This window comes from Neoarius graeffei, chromosome 20, assembly GCF_027579695.1.
Source record: "Neoarius graeffei isolate fNeoGra1 chromosome 20, fNeoGra1.pri, whole genome shotgun sequence".
NCBI lineage: Eukaryota > Metazoa > Chordata > Actinopteri > Siluriformes > Ariidae > Neoarius > Neoarius graeffei.
In genome coordinates, this window is record NC_083588.1 from 51,237,959 (window position 1) to 51,257,796 (window position 19,838).

The following is a 19,838-nucleotide window of genomic DNA, read 5'->3' on the forward strand; positions in this document are numbered from 1 at the left end:
TAAACTGAGTCACCTTACCCAGCCACATGCAAAAAAAAAAAGAGTTGTAAGCCTCCATACTCTTCCATGCTTCCATCTGTTGTGTGGTGTAGAAGGACGTCTGCAACACCAGATAGTTCGAGATGTCGGGGAACTCGACTGAAGGGTAGTTTTCGAGATCCTTCTTTCCCAGACTGTAGGGGTCGATTCCATTGCACATAGCGATCTTCTGAATAGATCTAAAATGAGCAGCGGCTTCTAGATTACAAGCGTACTCTGATAAGTTATCGCTAGTTTTTGCACTACGGCAGCTGTTTTGGTTTGCTCGACCACCAGCTAAGAAACGTCACGTGATTGAAACCCAAGAATTGTATCTCTTTGTCTGACAATGCATATTTCTATATGATTTAATGTGGAATGAACAGGTAAGAGGAAGGGCACAGCAAACGCTCGCATGCCAGAGAAGCTGTGCTGGATGAGACGGATGCGGGTTCTGCGCAGGTTGCTCACACGCTACCGAGACGGCAAGAAGATCGACAGACACATGTGAGTCATGGCTTTTGCTTACCTTTCTATTTTTGTGATTAACTACAGTAATCTACATTTACACTACCGTTCAAAAGTTTGGGGTCACTTTGAAATGTCCTTATTTTTGAAAGAAAAGCACTGTTCTTTTCAATGAAGATCACTTTAAACTAATCAGAAATCCACTCTATACATTGCTAATGTGGTAAATGACTATTCTAGCTGCAAATGTCTGGTTTTTGGTGCAATATCTCCATAGGTGTATAGAGGCCCATTTCCAGCAACTCTCACTCCAGTGTTCTAATGGTACAATGTGTTTGCTCATTGCCTCAGAAGGCTAATGGATGATTAGAAAACCCTTGTACAATCATGTTAGCACAGCTGAAAACAGTTTAGCTCTTTAGAGAAGCTATAAAACTGACCTTCCTTTGAGCAGATTGAGTTTCTGGAGCATCGCATTTGTGGGGTCGATTAAATGCTCAAAATGGCCAGAAAAATGTCTTGACTATATTTTCTATTCATTTTACAACTTATGGTGGTAAATAAAAGTGTGACTTTTCATGGAAGACACAAAATTGTCTGGGTGACCCCAAACTTTTGAACGGTAGTGTAAAAATATAGATTCATAGAAGCAAGAATTAAAACACAAACTGAGTGAGAACATTTTTAGAGTTTATTGTAGTTAAGTTAAAATCGAGCTGAGGGGTTTGTTTTTTTATTCAGAAGGCAATGCATGTTTCCGTACGCCGATGAGACATAACATTAAAAACACTGACAGGTGAAGTGGATAACGTTGAGTGTCTTATTACAATGGCACACATTGACGGGTGGGATATATTAGGCAGCAAGAGAACAGTCAGTTTTTGAAGTTGATATGTTGGAAGCAGGAAAAATGGGCAAGTGTAAGTGAACGACTTTGACAAGGGACAAATTGTGATGGCGAGATGACTGCGACTGAGCATCTCCAAAATGGCACATCTTGTAGGGGGTTCCCGGTATGCAGCGGCTAGTACCGAACAAAAGCGGTCCAAGGAAGGACAAGGTCATGGGTGTCGAAGGCTCATTGGTTCGCATAGGGCACGAAGGCTAGTCCATATGGTCCAATCTCACAGAAGAGTTAAGCCTCGGTCACAACCGAGGCTTACGTACGTGCTCCTATGGGCCGGTCTACGTGCAAAAAATGCAAGAAACGCATGGAGGGTGCGCGTGAAACGCATGGAGGGTGCGCGTGAAACACATGGAGGGCACGCATGTGACGTGCTGATTTTCGAGCCGTAGACTGGCCGCAGACCGGCCGCAGAGGTTCTTTGTCATGTCAAACAAACTCTACGGGCGCTTACGTTTTTTTTCAGGTTGCAAGACAAACTTACGGCCAACGTACGTCTTTCTCCACAAACAAAAAAACCACAGCGATTTGGGAAACGCCAAAAATCGCACGGCCGAAAATTCGTACGTCCGGTTGTGACTTAGGCTTTACTGTAGCACAAACTGCGGAAAAAAGTACTGCTGACACCTTTCTGTTTAACTTTTTCCGCAGTTTGTGCTACAGTTTCTAAATGTTCACATTACTTAAAGCTTTTCCTAATATATCCAAAACCTTAACCATACCTTTGGCTACGGTTGTAGTACTTGAGACTGGTCTCAGGACCACTTTTTGAAGGTCTTGGGCTCATCTCGGAATCGACCGCATTTTTTCTCGGTCTCAGACGTAGAGACGTGGGATTTTATTTCAAGTCCAGTCAAGACCACAACTGTAGGGATTTCACTAAACTGCCTGTGCATTGTCTGATTTATTTCTTAACATCGTTACTGTGATTTGGATGTAAAATTTCCTGCTTCAAATGCAACCAGTAACGTGACTCGTTCCTAATTTGAAAATTTTCTTCCTGTTAAAGGAGAACTGAAGTCATTTTTAAACTTGCTTTATTTCTTAATTAACGTGTTATTCAATTACGTTTTCGGTTTTAGTAACCTTATATCGTGACTCGTATCGGCAACTAATTCCAGTTAAATATAAAACTTATCGGCCTATTTGGTTTTTAGCCATGTTGAATTTAGTTCGTTTGGGCCACGGCAGGCGTCGCTTATCCGCGCGATCTTCACGAGACTTGTGCGAGACTTCGAAGCGTGAAGTGTCAGCCAGGTGTCAGTGCTGTCATTTTGAAAACTGTTTTCCAAACGAAATATTGCACAAAAACAAGTTTAAATGACGATTACTGCCTACTTTTTTCAAACTTTCCTGATTGCTATCAAAACAAACAGAACTTCCGGCTTGATTCCGTCAGCATTCGAAAGAGGGCGTGCGCGTCTTTTGACAATGTTGGCAGATGTTGGTCACTTTGATTTCCACTGTACATTTTACTTCCATCCTACGATCTCTCACACAGGTCTCAGCGAATCTCGTGTACGGCCATCGCTTTGACATATGGACTGATATATTACAGAGCATATTTCATATACTCATAACTTGCCATAGCAGTGACATAAAAGCGATCAAAAATCTCATCTCATCTCATCTCATTATCTCTAGCCGCTTTATCCTTCTACAGGGTCGCAGGCAAGCTGGAGCCTATCCCAGCTGACTACGGGCGAAAGGCGGGGTACACCCTGGACAAGTCGCCAGGTCATCACAGGGCTGACACATAGACACAGACAACCATTCACACTCACATTCACACCTACGGTCAATTTAGAGTCACCAGTTAACCTAACCTGCATGTCTTTGGACTGTGGGGGAAACCGGAGCACCCGGAGGAAACCCACGCGGACACGGGGAGAACATGCAAACTCCGCACAGAAAGGCACTCGCCGGCCACGGGGCTCGAACCCGGACCTTCTTGCTGTGAGGCGACAGCGCTAACCACTACACCACCGTGCCACCCCCCTTGCAACGCTTCTCGTGATGAAATTATTTGGATATGACACCATATTCGATGGCAAGTTTTGACTCAAACTGTTATCCACTTGGGAATTAGAGAGCTGTGTGTGTGTGTGTGTGTGTGTGTGTGTGTGTGTTTTCCCGCTCCCCCTGGGAACCCCAGACACCAGAGCAACAAATTGCTCAACAGGTAAGAGTAATTCTGGTTACTAGGCAGAAATGAACAAAGCAGGTACATTTCAAAATTTCTAAAGGAATTTATTATTATTATTATTATTATTATTATTATTATTATTATTATTACAGTTAATAATCTACAGTTTGTGTTGTTTTTGAGAATGTCTGTCCATATCAGGGATTGACAAATTATGCCAAACTATTTATTATGTAGCATTTTATGTCGGAACATTTAATTATTCCTGCCATTAGATGGCAGACAAAACACAAGAGTAGTTCGTTTTCAAGACAAATCAGTGTGTTGGAGAAAGTTGTTCATGATCCCATTTCCCCTGTTACACAAACTGTTCATGGCGGAATTCTTCCACTTTTATTCCGCCTCGTGTTCTGTATCAAGTCAAGTCAACTTTATTGTCAAATATGCTATACATGCTCGACATACAGCACAGATAAAATTTCAGTCCTCTCTGACCCACGGTGCAAACAGGCAATGCAATAAATAAAAATAAAAATAGAATAATTGAAAAAACAAACAATATAAACAGTATAAACACTCTAGATAGGAACTAGACATAGACTAAACACTCAGACAAACAATATAAACAGTATAAATAAACAGTATAAACACTAGATAAGAACTAGACAAAGACTAAACACACACACACACACACACACACACACACACACACACACACATATATAAATTGGTTCAAATAAACAAACAGTCAAGGGCACTATGAAACATGAAATAAGCAGAATAAACAAACTAGCAGCTGTTAAGATGAGTAGTACGGAATAGTGCAAATGAGTGAGGTAAAGTGAGATGTGCGGTCCCTGAGTTCAGTGTGTTAATGAACGATGACGTGTGTGTGTGTGTGTGTGTGTTGGGGGGGGGGGGGGGGGGGGGACTGTGAGGGTGACATGTCAGATGCTGAAGGGGGGACGGGGGGGTGCGAGCAGAATCTGTGGCAGAGGGGGGAGGAAGGGCAGAACAGGGAGGGAGTTGAGCCTCCTGACCGCCTGGTGAAAGAAACTGTTCTTGAGCCTGCTGGTTTTGGCCCAGAGACTCTGCAGTCTCCTCCCCGATGGCAGCAGGCTGAAGAGGCTGTGAGATGGGTGGGTGGGTGGGGTCACCTGCAATCCTGATGGCTTTGCGGGTGAGGCGGGAATTATAAATATCCATTAGAGAAGGGAGAGAGACACCAATGATCCTCTCAGCTGCTCTCACTATGCGCTGCAGAGTCTTGCAGCAGGACACAGTGCAGGTGCCGTACCACACGGTGATGCAGCTGGTCAGGATGTTCTCAATGGTGCCTCTGTAGAAAGTGTGCATGATGGGGGCCGGGGCTCTTGCTCTCCTCAGTTTGTGGAGGAAGTACAGACGCTGTTGGGCTTTTTTGGCCAGTGATGCGGTGTTGTTGCTCCAGGACAGGTCTTCAGAGATGTGCACACCCAGAAACTTGGTGCTGCTCACCCTCTCCACTGCAGCACCGTCGATAGATAGTGGTGCATGCTGGGTGTGCTCTCTCCTGAAGTCCACAACAATCTCCTTCGTCTTCTCCACATTCAGACGGAGATTGTTGTCCTTGCACCACATGGCCAAGCGGCTCACCTCACTCCTGTAGATTGTCTCATCGCCATTGTTGATGAGACCCACCACAGTCGTGTCATCCGCAAACATAATGAAGAGATTTGAGCTGGATGTTGGTGTGCAGTCGTGGGTCAGCAGAGTGAAGAGGAGGGGCTTAGCACACATCCTTGGGGGGCCCCCGTGTTCAGTGTGATGGTGCTGGAGGAGTTGCTGCCAACCCGTACAGTCTGTGGTCTCCCTGTCAGGAAGTCCAGCAGCCAGTTGCACAGGGAGGTGTTGAGTCCCAGCTGGTCCAGTTTATGAATGAGCTGTTGAGGAATGATTGTGTTGAATGCTGAGCTAAAGTCTATGAACAGCATTCTTACTAAAACATCCGAATGTGCAATGGGGGTCTGTTGTTCCGGCTCACTGGTAATAACAGAACCAGAATCGACATCTGTGTAAAAGGGACAGTCAGTATGGCGCGGTGATGTTTCTGACATTTGCCATTCTTCTTTCTGAGATCAGCACGAATTCAGACATCTCCATTTACGCTGTCAAAGGTCTGCACACCTTTCTGCCTCAAACCGCTTTTTACTTCTCTTCACTTTCTCCTCCAACATAATTCTGATCGCACAAACATGTTGCTCTCCTCTCACGAGTCTCTCCTCTTCCTTCTTACCTTTCATTCTGATTCTCTCTCTCTCTCTCTCTCTCTCTCTCTCTCTCTCTCTCTCTCAAAAGTCTTGGGCACATGTAAAGAAATGCTGTTGACCAAAAATGGCTTAAAAACTAATGAAATGAATGTTTCAACATTAAAAAAATACTATAAACAGTCAGCCATAATAAATGAAACAAAGTCAATATTTGGGCCCAATCCCAATTCTAATTTCTACCCCTCCCCCTTCCCCTCCCCCTTCCCCTTGGCCCTTCCCCTTGAAACTGAGCTACAAGGGATAGGGCTTGAAATTCAACCCCTACGTATTGGGATAGCCCTTCAACGATCGCATACATCATCGCGTACCTTCGTCAGCGTTTACGTTAGCAAAACGCGACCAAATGCGTCACTGGCTGCGACCAGCCGCTACAGTCAGAGCCAGAGGCAGAACCAGAAATCTCTGCTGGCAGGGTGTGATTTGTTAACTAACACCACTGAATGGGATATCTTTGGCGCTTCGTGCACCACATCCGACAGAATGAGGTGTCAGAACACTCATGTAAACAATAAAAGCGAGAATAACAGAACAAAATGTACGCAGTCAAGCAACCGAAAACAATACTCACTCCCAAAGCTTTTTAGCAGCAGCTTGGATTTCAGAAATCGCTGCTCATTCTCAGCTCGAAAGCGAATCAAGCGGCGTGTTTCCTCTGGATAACAACTTAAAACACGTAAATAATGGAGAAAATACATTTATGACAATCTTTCGCCGCGGGAACCGCCATCTTTCTGAAATCCGCATGAAATCTCGCTGAAATCCGCATGGCATTGTGGGAAATCACTCAAACCCCTTCGTTCGGAGTCAGCTCCAGGAAAATCTCCGTTTGGAGGGGTACAGAAGCCCTACCCCTTCCCCTACCCCTCCGCGTTAACTGGGATTGGGATACCCCTACCCCTTCACGTGAACGCGCAAAATGGAGGGGAAGGGCCAAGGGGTATGTCCAAGGGGTGAAATGGGATTCGGCCTAGGTGTGAGACTAAATTCCCTTTGCTTTAAAGGAGAACTGAAGTCATTGTTAAACTTGCTTTATTTCTTAATTAACGTGTTATTCAATTCCGTTTTCGGTTTTAGTAACCTTATATCGTGACTCGTATTGGCAACTAATTGCAATTAAATATTATACTTATTGGCCTATTCGGTTTTTAGCCGTGTTGAATTTAGTTCGTTTGGTCCATGGCAGGCGTCGCTTATCCGCGCGATCTTCATTAGACTTGTGCGAGACTTCGAAACGTGAAGTGTCAGCCAGGTGTCAGTGCCGCCATTTTGAAAACTGTTTTTCAAACGAAATATTGCACAAAAACGAGTTTAAATGACGATTACTGCCTACTTTTTTCAAACTTTCCTGACTGCTATCAAAACAAACAGAACTTCCGGCTTGATTCCGTCAGCATTCGAAAGAGGGCGCGCGCATCTTTTGACAACGTCGGCAGATGTCAGTCACTTTGATTTCCGCTGTACGTTTTATTTCCGTCCTACGATGTCTCGCACAGGTCTCAACGCATCTCGTTTACGGCCATTGCTTTGACATATGGACTGATATATTACAGAGCATATTTCAAACACTCATAACCTGCCATAGCAGTGACAAAATAGCGATCAGAAATGCATTCCTATATTTAATAAAATGAGAGAAATAGAATTTTGATAATAAAAAAATTTGCCTTCAGTTCTCCTTTAAAAAAATAGTAGTCTGAGGTACAGTGAGTGCAGTTTTATGTGGAAATGAGCTGTAGGTTTTACTGAACATCTTACAGAACCAGCCACAGTTCTTCTGGACACTTTGACTGTTACACTCGCGTCTTCATTTTGCACCAAAACCCAGCAGCCTTCATTATGTTTTCTTTTTTAATCTGAAAAGTGCTCGCTTATGGAATATGCTGCTCAGATACAAACATTTTTTTTCCTGTAACATTTAATTTTGTGCTGGAAAATGAATGTTTGGACTCTAAAATGTTTTTGGACTGACTCCAAAGTCATAAAATAGAAATCTATAACAAAGTTTGTAAGAAAAACAAAAACAAAAACCGGTGCCTAAGTCTTTTGTACAGAACTGTTTGTGCTTATTATAATGTGTGCTGTTACTTCCCTTAAATGTCAATAATTTAATGGAAGTGATTACTGTACATGTTGCATATGATGCCCAGCAACATTCCTTGTGTCTGAAGAGTGGAATAAAATGTACTCAGTGAACAAAAGCACCTGAACACTCAGTTCACCTGCCACTGTTTTTAAAGCAGCACCGGTATTCCCGGGTTATTCATATTTCCGATGTGTGTTTTTGTCACCCTAGATGCCTTCACTCTCTTGCAGTGTGTCATCGCCTCTGGTTGCACAACACACACTAACACGACTTCATGCCAGCTTTGTTTGGATCTGTGCAAATCACCTAAAGCTGGAATATTGAAGGGCCTTATTTACAAAATCGAGTCGTACATAAGCTGATAGTTATAAGCCATGTGTGACGAGATTGAGTGGAATAACTGTTTTATTCTATCCACCTTTACTGGATTTTGAGAAACATAGCATTTTTATTTTTTTGCAAATTTCTCATCTCATCTCATCATCTCTAGCCGCTTTATCCTGTTCTACAGGATTGCAGGCAAGCTGGAGCCTATCCCAGCTGACTACGGGCGAAAGGCGGGGTACACCCTGGACAAGTCGCCAGGTCATCACAGGGCTGACACATAGACACAGACAACCATTCACACTCACATTCACACCTACGGTCAATTTAGAGTCACCAGTTAACCTAACCTGCATGTCTTTGGACTGTGGGGGAAACCGGAGCACCCGGAGGAAACCCACGCGGACACGGGGAGAACATGCAAACTCCACACAGAAAGGCCCTCGCCAGCCACGGGGCTCGAACCCGGACCTTCTTGCTGTGAGGCGACGGCGCTAACCACTACACCACCGTGCTGTCCTGCGATAATAATAATTCTTGAAAAATAAAAAAAATACTTTCATTCCATATTTTGTTGCTTTTTTTTTGTATTTTTTGAGGTTTTGTTTTCAAGTAGAGTTTTTCAAGTAGTTTTTATTTCATCCTCGGTTGGTTCAGCAATACGCTCCGCCATTTTGTTTTTCTCTACTCACGGGATATGAGCTGATAGCTTAGTAGTAGAGTAGCCAATCAGAGCACGCGATTGCTCATATCCAGTGAATGTGGACAGAATAAATCCAGAATATCTGGCTTATGAGGGAGTTTATCTCTGAAGGTCGAGTGTAAGGACCGCCTGTTCTGTGCCCTCTGTTGTGCTAAAGAGTCGGAGAATGAAGCTGAGTGTTTAGTCTATGTCCAGTTCTTATCTCGAGTGTTTATACTGTTTGTATTGTTTATTTCAATTATTCTATTTTTTATTTATTGCGTTGCCTGTTTGCACCGTGGGTCAGAGAGGACTGTAATTTCATCTGTGCTGTATTTTGAGCATGTATAGCATATTTGACAATAAATTGACTTGACTTGACTTGAAACAAGTTTTGTTGCTTCTTTGCTTGACCTTTTTTCCCCCTTTGTCCTGTAAATTGTTGTACAGTGCCATGAAAAAGGGTTTTCCCCATCCTGCCTGACTTCCTCCATTTTGGCACATTTGTGACATGAAACGTTTTCAGGTTCTTATAAGAAATAATGACATTATAGGCAGAACATGAGTAAGCACCAAGCACAGGTTTTATAAGATCATTTTATATTTATTTATTGAAGGAAGGTCACGCAACTCACGGACTGATTAGCGTATATGACTGTTAGGATGATGCTCTTATTGTCGAATGCTGTGTTGCAATGGGACACAGGTCTTCCAAAATGTTCCACTTTCAACTCCTCAGTCCACAGAATATGATCTCAAAAGGCTTCAAGATGCGTTTTTTTTTTTTGGTCGGTGTGAGACGAGCCCTTATTATGTTCCTCTGGGTCAGCAGAGTTTTTTTTTTTCTCCTTGAAACTCATCCACAGATACCATTTTTGCTCTTTCTAATGGTGGAACCATGAACGCTGATCTTATCTGAAGTGAACGAGGTCTGCAGTGCCTGAGATTTTAGTTTGTTTAGGAGATAATAGCTCTCACTATGAAATCCCAGAACCTTATTGATATACAGTACTGTGGAAAAGTCGTACACACAGTATTTTTTTCATACAAACTTTGTTAGATTTCTGTTTTATGACTTCTACATTACCGAGTCAGTACAAAAACATTTTAGAGTCCAAACGTTCGTTTTCCAGCACAAAATTAAAAGTTACAGAAAAAAAAATGTTTGTATCTGAGCAGTATATTACATAAGAGACCACATCCATCCATCTTCTTCCACTTATCCGAAGTCAGGTCCCAGTGGCAGCAGGGTATTCCAGGCGTCCCTCTGCCCAGCAATGTTTTCCAGTTCCGTCTGGAGGATCCCAAGGCACTCCCAGGCCAGATAAGATATATATAATCTCTCCAGCGTGTTCTAGGTCTACCCCGAGCTCTCCTCCCAGTTAGATGTGCCCGGAAAACCTCAGCTGACTCCTTTCGACACGAAGGAGCAGCCGCTCTACTCCGAGATCCCTCCGGATGTCTGAGCTCCTCACCGTATCTCTAAGGGTGAGTCCAGCCACCCTATGGAGAGAGCTCATTTCAGCTGCTTTTATCTGCGATCTCATCATCTTTTTGGTTGCTATTCAAATCTTATGACCATAGGTGAGGATTGGAACGTAGATCGACTGGGAAATCGAAAGCTTTGCCTTTTGGCTCAGCTCTTTCTTTACCACAACCGACCGGTACAACGCCCACATAAGAGAGCACTTTTCAGATTATAAAAGAAAACATAATGAAGGCTACTGGGTTTTGCGGCAAAATGAAGCAGCGAGTGTGACAAAGTTTCCAGAAGAACTGTGGCTGGTTCTGGAAGATGCTCAGTAAAACCTACAGCTCATTTCCTTATAAAACTGCACTCACCGTACCTCAGACTACTATTTTTTTTAAAGCAAAGGGAATTTCGTCTCACACCAAATATTGACTGTTTCATTTATTATGGCTGACTGTTTATAGTATTTTTTGATGTTAAAACATTTAATTTCATTAGTTTTTAGCCATTTTTGGTCGACAGCATTTCTTTACATGTGCCCAAGACTTTTGAGAGAGAGAGAGAGAGAGAGAGAATCAGAATGAAAGGTAAGAAGGAAGAGGAGAGACTCGTGAAAGGAGAGTAACATGTTTGTGCGATCAGAATTATGTTGGAGGAGAAAGTGAAGAGAAGTAAAAAGTGGTTTGAGGCAGAAAGGTGTGCAGACCTTTGACAGCGTAAATGGAGATGTATGAATTCGTGCTGGTCTCAGAAAGAAGAATGGCAAATGTCAGAAACATCACCGCGCCATTCTGACTGTCCCTTTTACACAGATGTCGATTCTGGTTCTCATCTCATCTCATTATCTCTAGCCGCTTTATCCTTCTACAGGGTCGCAGGCAAGCTGGAGCCTGTCCCAGCTGACTACGGGCGAAAGGCGGGGTACACCCTGGACAAGTTGCCAGGTCATCACAGGGCTGACACATAGACACAGACAACCATTCACACTCACATTCACACCTACGGTCAATTTAGAGTCACCAGTTAACCTAACCTGCATGTCTTTGGACTGTGGGGGAAACCGGAGCACCCGGAGGAAACCCACGCGGACACGGGGAGAACATGCAAACTCCACACAGAAAGGCCCTTACTGTTTACATTATTATTTTTTTATGTTAAAACATTTCATTTCAATATTTTTTTATCCATTTTTGGTCTATGGCATTTGTCTAAGATTTTTGCACAGCACTGTATTTCAATAAATTGAATAATCTCTTCTGGATTTATTCTGGATCATGTTTGCAAAGTGTACTGCTTGTTGTACATAAAACCTTTTCGCATACTTCGTGTTGCTGGGTAATTTGAGACTGCAATATTACGGTAAGTATGACAACAAGGAAGCTGATCGTTTTTCTTGGCAACAGAAAGCAAAGGAATGTATTTATCACAATGTCATGAATGCACTTTTTTGTTTCAGTTGATTAGAATGTGATGAAACAGTCTGTCTTGTCTTGTGCTTGTTGACTTAAGAATAATGTTCCTTATGGAATTTATTTTCAGCTAATGCAATGATTCTGAATATTTTTCTAACCTGCTTTGCTCCCAGTGAGACTATAATATGTGGACACTCCTGTCTGTGTAATCCTCCTCTCAGGTACCACATCCTGTATTTAAAGGTAAAGGGAAACGTGTTCAAGAACAAGCGGCTCCTGATGGAACATGTTCACAAGCTCAAAGCCGACCTGGCTCGCAAGAAACTCCTGGCGTAAGTGTGAATTACAGCCACTTCCTGTGGCGCAAGGAACAAGCGCCCAGTGTGGAAAATTAAGTTTGAAGTTTAACATGTTGTCAGGGAAAGTATAACATGATAATAGCGTCTTGCAAAAGTATTCATTCCTCTTTTGTGTTTGTCCTGAGTTGTCGCATTACAAGCTGGAATTAAAATGGATATTTGGACTGTTAGCACAATTTGGTTTACACAACATGCCAACCACTTTAAAGGTGAATTTGTTTTTAAATTGTGACACAAACAATAATTAAGATGAAAAAACAGAAATCTGGACAGTGCATAGGTTTTCACCCCCTTTCGTATGAAACTCCTAAATAAGAGCTGGTCCAACCAGTTCATTTCATAAGTCACATAATTAATTGATTAAGATCCACCTGTGTTCAATCAAAGTGTCACATGATCCATCACATGATGTCTGTATAAATCAACCTGCTCTGGAAGGAACCTGACTCTGCAACACTACTAAACAAGCAACATGAAAACCAACGAGCCTACAAACAGGTCAGAGACAAAGTTGTGGAGAAGTATAGATCAGGGTTGGGTTATAAAAAGTATCCCAAACTTTGAATATCCCAAGGAGCACCATTAAATCCATTATAGCAAAATGTAAAGAATATGGCACCACTACAAACCTGACAAGAGAAGGCCACCCACCAAAACTCACAGACCGGGCAAGGAGGGCATTAATCAGAGATTTAACAAAGACACCAAAGATAACACTGAAGGAGCTGCAAAGATCCACAACGAAGATGGGAGCATCTGTCCATAGGACCACTTTAAGCCATACACTCCATAGAGCAGGGCTTTATGGAAGAGTGGCCAGAAAAAAGCCGTTGCTTAAAGAACACCCGTTTGGAGTTTGCCCAACAGCATGTGGCAGACTCCCCAAACACATGGAAGAAGATTCTTTGGTCTTAAAACTAAACTAAAACTAAACTTAAAACTAAAACTGAACTTTATGGCCATCATGGGAAACACCATGTGTGGTGCAAACCCAACACCCTGAGAACACACCATTCCTACAGTGAAGCATGGTGGTGGCAGCATCATGCTGCGGGGATATTTTTCATTTGGAGGGACAGGAAAGCTGGTCAGGACTGAAGGAAAGATGGATGACACTAAATACAGGGCAATTCTGGAGGAAAACCTGTTTGAGTCGGCCAGAGCTTTGAGACTGGGATGAAGGTTCATGTCCCAGCAGGACAATGACCCTAAACATACAGCTAAAGCTACACTGGAGTGGTTTAAAGGGAAACATTTAAATGTCTTGGGATGGCCTAATCAAAGTCCAGACCTCAATCCAATTGAGAATCTGTGGCATAACTTGAAGATTGCTGTACACCAACACAACCCATCTAACTTGAAGGAGTTGGAGCAGTTTTGCCTTGAGGAATGGACAAAAATCCCAGTGGCTAGATGTGCTAAGCTAATAGAGACATACCCCAAGAGACTTGTAGCTGTAATCGTAGCAAAAGGTGGCTCTACAGAGTATTGAATTTTGTGTGTGTGTGTACAGTGTCGCAGCTTGTAATGCGACAAAACAGGACAAACACCAAGGGGGATGAATACTTTAGAACATCGTATATACAGGTATTTAGTTAAACAACCAGAAAAGATGACTTGCAGGCGCGAGACCGTCCGTGCACTCTCCCTGTTATCAGTTACTGCCATATTCTTTCTAGTCATAGTATAAGTTCAGTCACGCTGCTCAAACATCCTGCTTAACAGACAGTTCCTGAATTTGGATATAGAGGAAGCAGCAGTAATCCCTGTCTTCCAAATCCATTATTTGGCTCCTGTGCATGGTTCCTGTTCAGCTGTTATCAACTTACAGAAAGCGATAAGATTACACGTACAGTAGCAGTCAAAAGTGTTGACACACCAACTAATTTCTAAGGTTTGTTGTATTTTGACTCTTTCTACATTGTAGAACAAACAAACTATGAAATAACATACAGAACATACAACCCCGATTCCAAAAAAGTTGGGACAAAGTACAAATTGTAAATAAAAATGGAATGCAATGATGTGGAAGTTTCAAAATTCCATATTTTATTCAGAATAGAACATAGATGACATATCAAATGTTTAAACTGAGAAAATGTATCATTTAAAGAGAAAAATTAGGTGATTTTTAAATTTCATGACAACAACACATCTCAAAAAAGTTGGGACAAGGCCATGTTTACCACTGTGAGACATCCCCTTTTCTCTTTACAACAGTCTGTAAACGTCTGGGGACTGAGGAGACAAGTTGCTCAAGTTTAGGGATAGGAATGTTAACCCATTCTTGTCTAATGTAGGATTCTAGTTGCTCAACTGTCTTAGGTCTTTTTTGTCGTATCTTCCGTTTTATGATGCGCCAAATGTTTTCTATGGGTGAAAAATCTGGACTGCAGGCTGGCCAGTTCAGTACCCGGACCCTTCTTCTACGCAGCCATGATGCTGTAATGGATGCAGTATGGGGTTTGGCATTGTCATGTTGGAAAATGCAAGGTCTTCCCTGAAAGAGACATCGTCTGGATGGGAGCATATGTTGCTCTAGAACCTGGATATACCTTTCAGCATTGATGGTGTCTTTCCAGATGTGTAAGCTGCCCATGCCACACGCACTAATGCAACCCCATACCATCAGAGATGCAGGCTTCTGAACCGAGCGCTGATAACAACTCGGGTCGTCCTTCTCCTCTTTAGTCCGAATGACACGGCGTCCCTGATTTCCATAAAGAATTTCAAATTTTGATTCGTCTGACCACAGAACAGTTTTCCACTTTGCCACAGTCCATTTTAAATGAGCCTTGGCCCAGAGAAGACGTCTGCGCTGCTGGATCATGTTTAGATACGGCTTCTTCTTTGAACTATAGAGTTTTAGCTGGCAACGGCGGATGGCACGGTGAATTGTGTTCACAGATAATGTTCTCTGGAAATATTCCTGAGCCCATTTTGTGATTTCCAATACAGAAGCATGCCTGTATGTGATGCAGTGCCGTCTAAGGGCCCGAAGATCACGGGCACCCAGTATGGTTTTCCGGCCTTGACCCTTACACACCGAGATTCTTCCAGGTTCTCTGAATCTTTTGATGATATTATGCACTGTAGATGATGATATGTTCAAACTCTTTGCAATTTTACGCTGTCGAACTCCTTTCTGATATTGCTCCACTATTTGTCGGCGCAGAATTAAGGGGATTGGTGAGCCTCTTCCCATCTTTACTTCTGAGAGCCGCTGCCACTCCAAGATGCTCTTTTTATACCCAGTCATGTTAATGAGCTATTGCCAATTGACCTAATGAGTTGCAATTTGGTCCTCCAGCTGTTCCTTTTTTGTACCTTTAACTTTTCCAGCCTCTTATTGCCCCTGTCCCAACTTTTTTGAGATGTGTTGCTGTCATGAAATTTCAAATGAGCCAATATTTGGCATGAAATTTCAAAATGTCTCACTTTCGACATTTGATGTGTTGTCTATGTTCTATTGTGAATACAATATCAGTTTTTGAGATTTGTAAATTATTGCATTCCGTTTTTATTTACAATTTGTACTTTGTCCCAACTTTTTTGGAATCGGGGTTGTATAAGGAATTATGCGGTAAACAAAAAAAGTGTTAAACCAAAATATTTTTCATACTTTAGATTTTTCAAAGCACCTAGCGTTTACCTTGATGAAGCTTTATCGTCATTATCTTAACCAGCTTCATGAGGGAGTCACCTAGTGCAATTTCTTGCATTGTTACCGTGTTTGAGATCAAACAGTAAATGATAATTATAAGGAAAACACAGTCAATAGCCCTATTCATACTATACCTGTAGTAATTCATATTATGTCAAGAACCTCTCAACGAAGTAAACAGAAACAGCATCCATCATCACTTTCAGACATGAAGTGTCTTTTAATGAATAAAAACAATATAGAAAAAAAAACATTGCATGAGGTGCCCAAACTTTTGACTGCTACTGTAAATGTAAACGTGTAAGGCGCACAAGTACTCTCAACAGCTCCCAAACACTTCATGATGCTACCATTCAGTGATTAGATTGATTCAGTAGTGTTGTGTTTTTGTGTATCATTTATTTTACTTTTAATTTTTTTTTATTGTCACATTTATTTTATATGTTGGATCTCATGTAGCTAAATGCTGTAATACTAGCTGATACAGTACACTTTTGAACAAATACTGTATAAGAAGCCAGTCTAAAGCAAATTCCCGAGCAATAAACGGATATTATTCTATCTACATTCACCGGATATGAGCAATCGTGCGCTCTGATTGGCTACTGTACTACTAGGATATCAGCTCATATACCGTGAGTAGAGAAAAACAAAATGGTGGAGTGTGTTGCTGAACCAACCGAGGACGAAATAAAAATTCTACTCAAAAACAAAACCCGCAAAAATACAAAAAAAAGCAACAAAATATGGAATGAAAGTATTCGATGGTAAGAACATATCGGTTTTTTTTTATTTTTCAAGAATTATTATTATTATTTTGTCCAGGGTGTACCCCGCCTTTCACCCGTAGTCAGCTGGGATAGGCTCCAGCTTGCCTGCGACCCTGTAGAACAGGATAAAGCGGCTACAGATGATGAGATTATTATAGCATTTTTCACAAATTGCTCCTGTCATTTCACCAGTTTGTTTACATTCTAAGCGGGAATGATTTTGTCGGATGTTTTGTATAAAGTTTTTATTTATCGAATTTGCAAGAAATAAAAATAAAAATGCTGTTTCTCATTGTACATTGCTCATAGCTGACTCGGTGCTACGTGCCTCGTCGGCTATCAGCTCATGTACGACTCGATTTCGTGGAATAACCGTTAATTATTGTTGAACAAGAAAGCTAAGGTTTTGGAAAAAAGCAGCCATATTCCCTTTTTCTAAAATGGCACAGCATTTCTGATGGTATAGTTTTACAGCTGCTTTTTTTCATTCTTTCTTTCTTTCTTTAGTCACCAAGGAGAAGCTCGTCGCTTAAAAACGAGAGAGGCTCGTAAATGGCGAGAAGAAAGACTTCAGGCCAAGAAGGAAGAGAACCCATCCAAAGAAAATGAAACCAATCCAAAAAATAAGTTTTGCTTTCTTTCTACATGTATTCCTGTGTTATACAAAATAAATTGATTGAAATAAACATACGGTTAGATACGGTTTTAATTTTTTTTTTGTTGAGATTTTACAATAGACAATAGGCCACTGTTGCATAATTGTTCATAATTATCACATCAGTACGGGAAAATGTGTTTGGCAGCCGAGAAACACCTTTCCATAATCAATATTTTCTACTGTGTATAGTTCTAAAAAAAAATTCAGGCCTGAACTGAACTGTGATTCTTGTGTATGTAGGGGTGTGTGTGGATCACAACCAGAAGTAAACTTCAAGCATTGTCAAGTCTGGTTATGCTTAAAAATGAAAAAGAAGAAAATCACATTTAAAGATTTTGTTCCAATTTCCCTGAGCCATGCACCTTGAAATTTATAACCTTTTCTACTTACGGAAAAAAAAAAAAAAAAAACCCAAGCATGTATACAATGTGCAGTGGGATTAGGTCTTTGTTTCTTGGTTGTGTGGTGGCTCAATAGATCGGAATGACAACACCGTTTCAAAAATTCCTTTGCAAGATAACAACTATATCTTGCCATCAGAAGTGGAAAAACCCGGGTGCAGAAAGTAAAAACCCTGCCACATTTTTGCTCCAGCCAATTCAATGAACCAGCTGATCCTAATTACCACATCCCCTAAGCCAGGTTGATGAGCTAATTGGTGAAATCACCTGTGTTGAGAGCACAGGCAGAAGGAAAACCTAAGCAGGACTTTTACTTGGTCAATCCTGTTTTTCCACCTCTGCTTGCCATCATCCTAACCTGACCTGACCTGAATGGAATGAACCTTCCAGTAGGAATATTTAAAACTTCCTCTTGGGTGCCGTGAAATGGATTTGATTTTTTTTTTTTAAACGACCCAAATTCCTCCCAAATTCTCGACAAGGTATAATATTTTTATGAATCAATGAATCGGTAATTTTAATTAAAATTAAATGTAATTCAAATGTAATGCATCTCTAATGGTGAGACAGTATTCAAAAAGAAGCCACAGGCTTATACTTTTGTACTGTCTCAAATTATATTCAAGACATAAGATTAGTTGCAACAATAGAAAAAATATAAGGAAAGATGCCAAAAATAAGTAATCCTCAATTAACTGAGTAACAATTGTTAATGAAACTGTAAACAGTAAAACAACAATTTCAATAACATTTGACACTTTAAATACAAACTTCCTATGGTTTTGCTAAACCTAGTAAATATTGCTTCAAGTTTTTTTTTTTTTTTTTAATTAAATGATGGTTGACTCAGATTTAAGTTCCTTCAGGAGGGAATTCCATAATTTAGGCCCATTAGCGGCAAGAGCAAATTTGTAGAGATTAGATTAGATTAGATTAGATTAGATTAGATTAGATTAGATTAGATTAGATTAGATTAGAACTTTATTGATCCCTTTGGGCGGGTTCCCTCAGGGAAATTAAAATTCCAGCAGTATCATGACAGGATAAACCGAGAATAGAAAATAGAGAAAAAACTTCTAGATAAATTAAGTATTTACATATACAAATAAAAAAGAACAAGATATGGGGAAGAGAGGAACAGTCAGGGCAGCAGTAGAGATATTGCACATTATATTGCACATTGTCCAGTCTTGCTTATTGTTAGGCTCAGCTACTGCTCCTTCCCGTCCTCTGTCCTCCTGTCCCCCCCCCCCCCCCCCCCCCCCCCGAGAGGAGTTGCACAGTCTGATGGCATGATGGACAAAGGAGTTTTGTCCCTAGTCCTCTTCTCTGCCACCGTCACCAGAGAGTCCAGCTTCACGCCGACCACAGAGCCGGCCCGCCTGATCAGTTTGTCCAGCCTGGATGTGTCCTCCTTGGATGTGCTGCCCCCCCCACACACACACCACAGTGTAAAACAGGACACTGGTGACTTCAAGTCAAGACTGATAGAACATCCACAGGAGTTTCTGCAAAGCTTAACTCTATAATCGCTTGAGTATCTAGTAGCATATTGATTAATTTGAAAATTTTTACAAAAAATACTTTTAAATGTTTCTGGTATAGTATTAAAATGAACAGAATACATGACTAGTCCTACTTGTAAAGAGTGAATGTTATTCAAATTTAGCAAATTATATCTATAAAATAAAGGACCAGTATGTGCTTCATATGAGGATTTAGTGATAATTCGTATGACATGCTTTTGCAAAACAATCAGTCTATTAAGATTTGTTTTATAAGTAGATCCCCATACTATATTGCCATAATACAAGTACAACCCCGATTCCAAAAAAGTTGGGACAAAGTACAAATTGTAAATAAAAACGGAATGCAATAATTTACAAATCTAAAAAACTGATATTGTATTCACAATAGAACATAGACAACATATCAAATGTCGAAAGTGAGACATTTTGAAATTTCATGCCAAATATTGGCTCATTTGAAATTTCATGACAGCAACACATCTCAAAAAAGTTGGGACAGGGGCAATAAGAGGCTGGAAAAGTTAAAGGTACAAAAAAGGAACAGCTGGAGGACCAAATTGCAACTCATTAGGTCAATTGGCAATAGGTCATTAACATGACTGGGTATAAAAAGAGCATCTTGGAGTGGCAGTGGCTCTCA

At 41.2% G+C, this 19,838-nt stretch overlaps 1 protein-coding gene across 1 annotated transcript in view; it reads left to right on the forward strand.

The window, feature by feature from the left end:
- The window catches only part of LOC132869067 (large ribosomal subunit protein eL19-like), a 21,079-nt gene extending 3,542 nt beyond the window's left edge, over positions 1-17,537 (forward strand). Inside the window, exons 2-5 of the mRNA XM_060902421.1 lie at positions 405-525; positions 12,039-12,149; positions 17,118-17,257; positions 17,509-17,537. Coding sequence (XP_060758404.1) covers positions 405-525; positions 12,039-12,149; positions 17,118-17,257; positions 17,509-17,537 — 401 coding nt within the window. The remainder of the gene's footprint in view (positions 1-404; positions 526-12,038; positions 12,150-17,117; positions 17,258-17,508) is intronic.
- The last annotated feature ends 2,301 nt before the right edge of the window (positions 17,538-19,838 follow it).